Source organism: Phaseolus vulgaris, chromosome 6 (assembly GCF_051622355.1).
Source record: "Phaseolus vulgaris cultivar YP4 chromosome 6, ASM5162235v1, whole genome shotgun sequence".
In the NCBI taxonomy this organism is placed as follows: domain Eukaryota; kingdom Viridiplantae; phylum Streptophyta; class Magnoliopsida; order Fabales; family Fabaceae; genus Phaseolus; species Phaseolus vulgaris.
The window spans coordinates 22,384,149-22,394,537 of record NC_143503.1 but is presented as its reverse complement, the minus strand read 5'-3'; the positions used below and the strand labels follow the sequence as shown (position 1 = coordinate 22,394,537).

The window sequence follows — 10,389 nt, the reverse complement described above, 5'->3', positions numbered from 1 at the left end:
TTAAGTAAAATAAAGCATGAAATGCAATATATTTTATTTCACTATAAAAAAATTTAATTTGATATATAGATTATTAGACACGAACACATATTCATATATATGCAAATTATTTATAGATTTTTATCCCTCAATAAATTTAGTATTATATACAAATTATAACAGTAAGTAATACACTGGTCATTTTATACTATAGATAGTATTACATACGGCAAAAATTTCATAAAGAAACTTTTTGTTATTACTATTATCATTGTTATTACTAATACTATTGTTATTAATATTAATATTATTATTTATTAATAATAATTATAATATTATTTTTATTATTAATATTATTGTTAGTATTATTAATAGTATTTTTAATATTACTATTAAATATTAGTAATAAAATTATAAATATATTTACTATTATTATTAAATATTAATGTTATTACTAATACATAAAAATTTATTGTATGACCACAAAGAGTTCCTCTAATGTAATAGTTATAAATATGAATGAGATTTAAATTTGATTTCCTATTAATATATGATAAATTTATTAATTTTAATAAACTTGAATTACGTTTAAAGTAAGATTGGTTGTAACTTTTGAGCGTGTAAAATATTTTACACTCGTTATCTTGAACTTGTACGAGGATATATTCCATATACTCTAATTTATGTGTAAAAAATTACACCATTATAGAAAACAATATTTATACTAAATTTGTTAATACTTTCAAATATTTAGAAGGCGCATTTATATAAAAATCACTTGAATGAGGATATATAAAAAAAAAATTCTACATAGTATAAAACAACATATACACTTCTATTAATAAATATTTGATTAAGTATAATAATCTCACATCATTTAAGAATTAACAACATAAATAATTTAAATACATCTCACCCTTAATTCTCAAATAAAGATGACAAATGAATATGTTTTTTTAAATATTATCTAAACTCATCTTTATTTTGATGAAGAATTCTTACATTGATTGGATATGGATATGAGTATAAATAATATTCAATTTTTTAAATTAGATATCAGACATAAATATTCACTCTCACCTAATATTCATCCATTTTTGTTTTAAAACACTTTTAATTTATTAGATAAACTAAAAAAAAAATTAACTTTTTTTGTCCTTAGTTTTTGTAACTTATTTCTACATCATATATTTCATTATTTTTAACTTTTTAATAATTATTTGAAATTTATCTTAACTTATTTAATTAATATATAAAATAATAAAAAAGATGATACGAATATACTCATCCAATAAAAATAGAGATGAGACAAAATATTTATACTTTTCAAAAGTACATTTTAAGGATTCTGACTAAATTAACACTCTAGGTTATGTTAAGATTAACGTTATAATTAATCTTAACATATTAACAAATTTAAAATTTGAAAACAATAATTTATTCACCTATATATATATTTATCAAAATTAATAATTTAAAGATTTTTGTGTTATCATTCAATCACAAGTAAATACGATTTTACTTTTATAAGAATGATATCAAAAGTCTTATCTAAGGTGTTTTCTAACTAATTAATAATGCAACTTTACTTGAATTATATAATAAATGAAGGTTTTTTTTTTTTTTCATTTCTCATATAATAGTTTAATGCATATGTCCTCAATGTAAACATTATATACTTTTTAATATCAATTTATTGAGAACTATTTTTAATTTCATTATTGACATAATTATTATAAAAATTGATTTATATATATATGATATCAAATATAACACTACATGAAAATCATGAAATAGAAACCAATTTTTAGAAAAAAAAAAATAATTAGTTGCTAAAGTTGTTGGAGATCCCACATCGACTAGAGATTAGAGCATTTCATTGTATATAAGTGGGTGCAAACCTCAACCATATGAATCGGTTTTATGAGGTTGAGTTAGGCTTAAAGTCCACTTTGTAATATGGTATCAGAGTAAATTATATACCATCTTAGATACCAATTTAAAAACTATTTAACAACAATAGAAACTAATTTAGAATTTTTTTAGTTTCTAAAATGATATATAATTTAGTGAGTATAGTAATTAATTAACTTTTTTTTTCTAAAATTGATTTCTATATGTTGATTTTTTTATTCTTTCATTATTGTAGTTTAGTATGATTAATATAACTTGTATTAATATATGAGTGAAATTCCTTTATTTGGTATACATAAATTATATTTACTCTTATTTATAATAATTGGATTGTGAGATGTGGGAGAGAGATTAAGTTTGACAAGGTGAAAATACATTTGTGCTAAGTGGAACCCACAACCATGTTGACATGTGATGTGTTTTTTTTTAATTTCAAATTTTAAAACGTAATCCATATTATACAAAATTAAAATCAATATAAATATTAAGTTTAACTTATCAAAATAAAATAACATAATAAAAAATTACAGAAAGATAGATGATACGATATTATTTTTGTGTGTTTATTTTTGTTCGTTAATCATACCATGAGAAATTTTACCTCTATTTTTATGCATAAATAAAATCATTCAGAAATGCTAAAAACACATTTTAGAATATACATATTTTGTTAATTGAAATTTTTGAAAATTACATAAAAAAATTTGAGACTCTCTATTTAGTAAAAAGAATAAACAAAAATATATAACTAAGTTAACATGATTAAATAAAAATAATACTTGTAAGAAAATAAAAAAATATTTACTGTTAACATTTCTAATTCTCCATCAATTAGACGATCAATACTGAAGTATAAATAAACTTAATAAAATTATTCAAACATCGTCAAATATATTTTTAATATTTTGAATACTCTTCATATGAATATATATAAAAGTCATTTTAAATTTGAAAAATATTAGTGTATGTTTAAGAATAATTCATCTCGCACTAAACCCAATTTAATAGTACTTTAAAGTTCAAAAATTATCAAAAATCTATTTTCATAAACAAAATATTATTACATCGAAATTTTAAAAAAAATATTAATCATGTTTATTATTTGTGATAAGCTCACATATTTCTCTTGTATAATTTTTTATTTAATTATATTTTTCATATTAAACGGTTTTCAATAAATATATGTGCAAAAAAGAGTTTTCTTCCCCACTATATTATCAATATGAAGAATTCATTAATTTTATTGATAAATTTTGTAGAAAATATCACTAGTTATCTTTTAAGAATGTATTTGAAATTATTTTAAATGTATTATTAACAATTTTTTTTTGTGGAAAAACATTCAATCTTAGTCAATTTTGGTATTTCAAGAGATATTTACCGATAAAACATACAAGTTTAAGAAAATAGTAACGGTTTACAACTAAATGAAAAAAATCTTCAAACTCTTGTCAATGTAAGTTGTAACTTTAACAGCATATATTATCTATTCTTCTCTTAATTATAAAAATAGCAATAAAGAAGAAAAAAAAACTTCTCTGAAAAGTAAAAAAATAAAAAAAACTTCTCTCAATTTATTATAGAAACGGATTTAATGATTATTCATTCACACTTTTCAAATAATAATAATAAAAAAAAAGTAAATAAAACTCTGTGTCATCTCTTGGCTCCTCCAAATTTTCTTGCACCAGAGGATTTGCAGTCTCTCTCTCTCTATTTATATATAATGTGCCTCCACATCTTAGCTACAAATTCCTTTTCCTTTGATTTAGATTAAGGAAGTGGAATAACCAAGAACAAGAGTTTTAAAAAAAGAAAAAGAAAAAATAAAAAAAAGCAAGAGAGAGAATAGATAGAGGATGATGATGAGCACATCCTCTGTTTCCATTCCCAGTTTTCTTCCTTCCCCTTCCTCCCATTGAAGCATTTTTCACATGCCAATCATTTTTCCACCGTCATCAGCACATGGTAAATTTTTCTCATCTGGGTCGGTCCAAGTTTCACCGATCTCTCGTAAAGTTTTTGAATTTCCATCTCTGATCCAGTTCCTTGTTCTTTTTCCTTGCTGGGGCGGTGAGATTAGATTTTCTGGTTCGGGTTTTGATTGATGCTCGGAAGATCCGATGCTCCTAGATCGAATTTGACAAAACCCACTTCGTCTCTGATCGAAGCAACAGCTGGGTTCTGTCTGAATTTTGAGATAAGGTGAGTCTTTTCTTCTCATCTGCATTTCTGATCGGTTTTTGCTTTGGTGGAAAGGTTGGATTTATTTGTTAATATGGGAAATTGTGCGTTTAGATTGGTTCCTTGGCTTGAATTTAAGCTATCATTGAGTGATTTGGATATGGATTATTGAATTGTGGGTTTTTTGTTCTTTGGTGTGGCTTTTAAGATGAGAATTTTGACTCGGAATGTGTGTTTGTTTTGAATTTTGTTCAATCGCAATATTGGAAATTTGGAATCAGTGATTGATTGTTAACTACTCATGGTTGGTGTTGGAACAGATGGAATCGGATCTTGGCAAGCTCTTCATTGGGGGAATATCTTGGGACACTGATGAGGAACGGCTTAAGGAATATTTTGGGAAATATGGGGAGGTGATAGAGGCTGTGATCATGAGGGATCGCGTAACAGGTCGTGCTCGCGGCTTTGGTTTTGTTGTCTTTGCTGATCCTTCTGTTGCAGAAAGAGTAATCATGGATAAACACATAATTGATGGGCGCACAGTGAGTTGTTTCTTTGTAGATGTACTTGGCATTGTGTCAATACTTTGTGTTTAGCTGTGCTGCTAAATTTGTGTTCATAAAGGAGATCATTGTCTCCTATGCTTTAATTTTCGACTTCATTGATGATTAAAAACTCATTTTCGCTTTTTGGCTATGTACTTTTGTATGTACATTGGATCAAACTTGAACCTTTTTAGTTTATAAATCAATAAAGTGAAAATGTCATGCTGATTTTGTTATGTACTGATCTCTTGAATTCCAGGTTGAAGCAAAGAAAGCTGTTCCTAGGGATGATCAGCTCAATATAAATAGGCAGCAGCAGTCTGGCAGTGCACACGCATCTCCTGGTCCTGGACGCACCAAAAAAATCTTTGTTGGAGGTTTACCATCAACAATCACTGAAAGTGATTTTAAGAAGTATTTTGATCAGTTTGGTACAATTACAGATGTTGTAGTTATGTATGATCATAATACCCAGAGGCCAAGAGGTTTTGGCTTCATTACCTATGATTCTGAAGAAGCTGTGGATAGAGTTCTATATAAAACTTTTCATGAACTCAATGGTAAGATGGTTGAAGTCAAGAGGGCAGTTCCCAAAGAGCTTTCCCCTGGTCCCAACCGAAGCCCGTTGATAGGATATAACTATGGTTTGAATAGGGCCAGTAGCTACCTAAACAGTTATGCTCAGGGTTATAGTATGAGTCCAATAGGAGGATATGGAGTGAGGATGGATGGTAGGTTTAGTCCTCTTACTGGTGGTAGAAGTGGATTTACTCCCTTTGGCAACACTGGTTATGGAATGGGAATGAATTTGGATTCAGGATTGAGCCCAACCTTTGGAGGGACTTCCAATTATGGGAGCAATCTAGGATATGGTCGACTATTGAATCCTTTCTACAATGGCAACTCTGGCAGATATACCACTCCTATAGGCTATAGTGGGGTCAATGGGAGAAGTGATTCTCTTATGAACTCACCTTCTCGTAATTTATGGGGAAATGGAGGCCTCAATAATGCCAGTAATCCTATCAGCCCCAGCCCTTTCCTAGGATCTGGAAGTGGAGCTTTTGGTGTTTCAATTGGAAATAGTGGCACAGGCTGGGGTCCATCCATTCCAGCCCAGGGTGGAGGTGCTGCTTCTGGTTATGGTACTGGGAATAATATTTATGAAGGTGGTGATAGCAGCTTTGGTCTAGGTGGGGCAGGGTATGGAAGAAACAACAGTTCAGGTGTGACTCCAGCCTCTACATTTAATGTGTCAACTGGTGGTTATGAAGGATCGTACGGGGACTTGTACCGTACTGGCAGTGGTTCAGTTTACAACGACGCTGCTTGGCGTTCTGCTGTCTCTGAGATTGATGGTTCTGGTTCATTTGGTTATGGTCTTGGTGGTATAGCTTCAGATGACCCAGTAAAGAATTCTGAGGGTTATATTGGAAACTACAATGTTACTAGTAGACAACCTAATAGAGGTAAGACTTTAAGCTACAGTCTTGTCTCCAAAAGAAAATCAGATTATTGTTTATACTTTTTGGGCTTTTGATTTCCAATTATGTGTTTTCTATACTTCAGAAGATGAATTTTTCTGGAGGAGTTTGGAAAGGAAATTTTTATTTACTCATTTTCATTTACGGCCATTTTTAAGCTCAAGACAAATAGATCTTTAACTTTGATAAAGATATCATGGTTGCTTTGTTAGTGCCTTCTTTTAGTTATGCTGAATACTTGGTTTCTGACTTTTGTTATGCATGTCTTCTAATTTTATATCTTCAGATTCTTGAGCGTTCTCACAAGTGTTTACTGCAATCCAAGTAGAATTATTCCTTGCAACTTCCTGTACTTATGTGTAGGTTTCGTTATCATTTCATTTAAATTTTATTGGAATTTTGATTTTATTTGTGTAAGTTATGTTGGGTCAATTTGGATAAATTTTTCAATAAACACTTTTGGGGAATTTAGTGAGAGAGCCCATAAACCTTTTTCTTCTCCTATAAGTATTTAATAAGAAATTTATCCAAAGTGAACCATCATATTAACTTGAAATATGCTTAAGGACTTTCTATCAAGTTAAGTGTGAGAAGTTTCATTTTACCTTCTTATTTTTTCCTACAAGTACTTAATAAGATGTTTATCCAAACCGGATATGAACTTTAAAGATGCTTAAATGTGAAAAAAGATCACACTCAAAGCTTCTATAAAAGTCAAATAAATTAATTTTTAACTTACAAAAAGAATTTCATTTTACTTTCTTATTTTCTTTTTCTACAAGTATTTGTTGAGATGTTTTTCCAAACTAGACCATTATCTTAAAGATGCTTATATCTGGATAGACCACACTAAGTTGAATGTCCATGGTTATATTGTCATGAAATAGGCACATGAAGGGTTGCATTTCTGTGTTACTTATTCTGTTGAAGCAGTTCAATTTATAATGATAAAAGACCAAAAACTCAAATCTTTCTACTCATTTATATTCATTCTCGTCTAGAATCAGTGCACATTGATTATGATTGTTAAAGGATTGACTATTTAGCAGATTCTTACATATATATGATGTTTTTTCAGGAATCGCTGCCTAGGAGATATGATAGTTGGATTTGTCATGGTAGCAGTAGATGAAGGAAAAGTGGTTAAAGATTAATGAGGTATTGTGAATTCATACATCTCCATCACCTAAGAGATACAGCTCATAAGGAAACGTCATATATAGCTAACGGTGTTCTTTCTTCTTTCATTTGAAGTATACATATTCAAAGACAAAGCAGTTTACAAGTGATTTTGTGTAAGGCTTGTTTTTTTTTCTTTTTCATCCTTATTTTGGTCCTCTTTTTCATCTTTCAAGACTTAGGTTCCTTTCTTGGAATTGGATTGAGGTGTAAAATCAGATTTGCGGGATATACTCAGGAAGATTTGTTCCATGATAGTGTAATAGTACATCTCCAGAGAGGCACGTTGTCGTTAGTCGGTTTAATGATAGATTATTAATTTTTGAATTTCTTCTTTCTTTGCCACTGTAATGCCTGGCATGCAAAGGTGTTGGTTCAATGGTTCTTGTCACCATCTTTTTTTCTTTTTTTTTTCTCTTTTTCTCATGGTATATGTAACTCTGATCAAATTGTAAGTGAGGTTTGATTTATCAAGTGTGAAACATGAGTGGGATGCATATGTAGGATCCCCATCAAATAATCAAGTTTCTGAACAGTTTTATTAGTCTTTGTTACACTTTTGTTATACAACTTTGCATTTGGTCTATTATTGAAGTGCTCTTGATTTTCAAGACTGGTCAATTCCTGCTTATAATGTGCTGTTGTGGCTACTGTTTGGTGAAAATAACATAACTGTTGTTGAATTGCTTGCAACAAAGTTGATTGGTTGCATGCAACTAGTGGGTATGCATGACTCATTATAGAAACTTTTTTGCTTATATAATTGTTTATTTTTGTGTAGCTTATGCTTATCAGTATCAACTTTTATGGCTATTTACCATTCTGCATGTTCCTTTCATGGGATTCCATCCTAATAAGAATTAATATTTGGATCTTCAAATGAAACCTGCCTGTGGCCATGCTTTTATCTTATCCTCCTAAATGGATTAGGATTTGTCCTAAAGCTTTTATCTTCAATTCAATTTTCGGACATCATAATCACAACTTATACATAACAATCTTACCTTTTGTGGAGTTGGGGTCTTAATCTAGCTTTGGTTTCTTGTTCTTCATTAAATACACACAAATATTTCTATTCTCAAAATCCCAACTCAAGATTTATTGTTTTCTTGAAAAGTGGTTATCAAAACTTGTTTTTTAGAATGTTTTAGGGCTCATAATTTTCCCAAAAGAAGAATGATATAAATTCTAGGTTATAATAGTTTTTGTTGGGGTTGGTTGAAATAAAAAATAAATATCTTTTTATCCGAGATGACAGTAACAAGTTATCGCAACATCCTAGTTTTATTTTTAAAAACACTGAATTTAAGTAAATTATTATTATTATTATTATTATTATTATTATTATTATTATTATTATTATTATTATGTTGGTGTATACTATATTAAACATTTTTAAATATTTGTAGTACCAAAAAAACTATAATTTACTTTCATTAACAAAAAACTAGGGTGTTTTTTTTATACTTTCTATACAATAAATGTATCTGATTAGTTTGCTCCTTTTAGCTTTTCCTTTATAAATAAAGTAATAATCAAATACAAGATCTGTATTAAGATGAGAAAACCCTTACACAAATAAAAGACAATTTTAAAATGATAAAAATAGAAAAATTACATTAAAACTATAAATTTTGATATTATCAATTAATAATAAAAAAAACTAAATTGTGAGTTTTAATAACTATTATAGAAAATGAAATTATTATAAATAATAATATATCATTAGACAACAATATCTCCTTTAAAGCTTAAAACATCCTAATTAAATTGTGAAACTCTAAAAACCCTAATTAAAATCCGACACACTCTCGGAATAATTAAATAAATTAAAATTAAATTGACCCAAATGTAAAAAAATTGACCCAGAAAAAGAAATTATTTGTAGCTTCAAAGGTTGACTTGTTAGGTTTAAAAACAAAACTTTGTTACAAGAAAGTTGAAATAACTTTTTAATTTAAATTTTGGATTTATTTATTTGTTCTTAAGTGTGGTCCACAATGTTGATTAGAACTAATTCTAGGTTTTATTCTAGTTGTAGTTGCAGTATATAACTATATAATGTTTATGCCACTCTGTTATACAATTGGGATGGGACCATATCAATATGGCATGTTGAGGAAACATATGAATACCCAAAATTAATTAAATAATAAATAAAAACTTCACTCGCTATTTATATTTGTGGTAGCAATAACTCTCTTTTGCTCATTATCTTAGCCATCAAATTGCAGATTGGGATGCCTTTGATAGTGACTCTTTCAAAAACACTTATAATTATCTTTTAATTATAACACGTGTTTTAGTTTTTTTTTTCTTTTTCCTTTTTTTTGTCCTGTTTTTTTCTTTTATATCCAAGTTCTCTATTTTTCTAAGACCACCCCCCACAAAGACACCCCACAAACTAAAGGTAGCCTAATAATATAACATATTTTGTTTTATCATCGTTTAATTTCAAGTAGATTCATTTTATTCTAAATTATCTATATTTTTATTTTGTTTTATTTTATTTATGGGTATTTTGAGGCTTTATTTGTTTTAGAACTTTTTTTTTCCTTTTGACTGTGTTTTTAGTTGTTTTGGTAATATTTCTTTAAGTATCTCAACGTTTGGTATTTTTTAGATTTTTTTTGTTTATATATGCATTTTAACACAAACATTGTCAAAAATAAGAGAAGCTATTTTTACTTATAAGTGAATTTGATTCTAATTATAGAACAATGTTTGAATGTTACTGATATTGAAATTTTTGAACCTGTATTTGTTAGATTGATTTTGTTAAAGAAATTATTATGATAAATATTATCTTTAGAAATTATGTGATAATAAAGTTGAAATCGTGGAAAAGGGTTTAGGAATATGAATATAATTTGTTTAAATTTTTGGAATAGAGATTATTTGTGATTTAATTTTGATTTGATTAAGTATTGTACACACAAATTATTGTTGTGTTGTTTTTAACTTTGGTTTTTAATATTGTATTTCATTATTATAATCATATGTTAATCATAAATGAACTATCTAGGCCGAAAAGTCAACCAAAAGGTTGTACCGAAAGTGTCGGTCGAAAGGTTAAATATAAAAAGTAAATAAGTAAAATTAAA

At 27.9% G+C, this 10,389-nt stretch overlaps 1 protein-coding gene across 4 annotated transcripts; it reads left to right on the top strand.

The window, feature by feature from the left end:
- Positions 1-3,514: 3,514 nt before the first annotated feature.
- Positions 3,515-7,829, top strand: LOC137831306 (heterogeneous nuclear ribonucleoprotein 1). 4 transcript variants are annotated; one of them, XR_011084400.2, is made up of 7 exons: positions 3,567-3,861; positions 3,977-4,098; positions 4,398-4,619; positions 4,882-6,091; positions 6,393-6,465; positions 7,185-7,264; positions 7,462-7,829. XR_011084400.2 is itself a non-coding variant. In XM_068638930.2 (5 exons), exons 3-5 carry the CDS (start codon positions 4,398-4,400, stop codon positions 7,196-7,198), a joined length of 1,446 nt encoding a protein of 481 aa, XP_068495031.1. In that variant the 5' UTR covers positions 3,515-3,861; positions 3,977-4,098; the 3' UTR covers positions 7,199-7,829. The 4 variants fall into 4 exon arrangements, 1 of the variants encoding a protein (XP_068495031.1); XR_011084398.2 differs by lacking the exon at positions 6,393-6,465 and having other exon boundaries at positions 3,515-3,861; XR_011084399.2 differs by having other exon boundaries at positions 3,543-3,861; positions 7,185-7,829.
- The last annotated feature ends 2,560 nt before the right edge of the window (positions 7,830-10,389 follow it).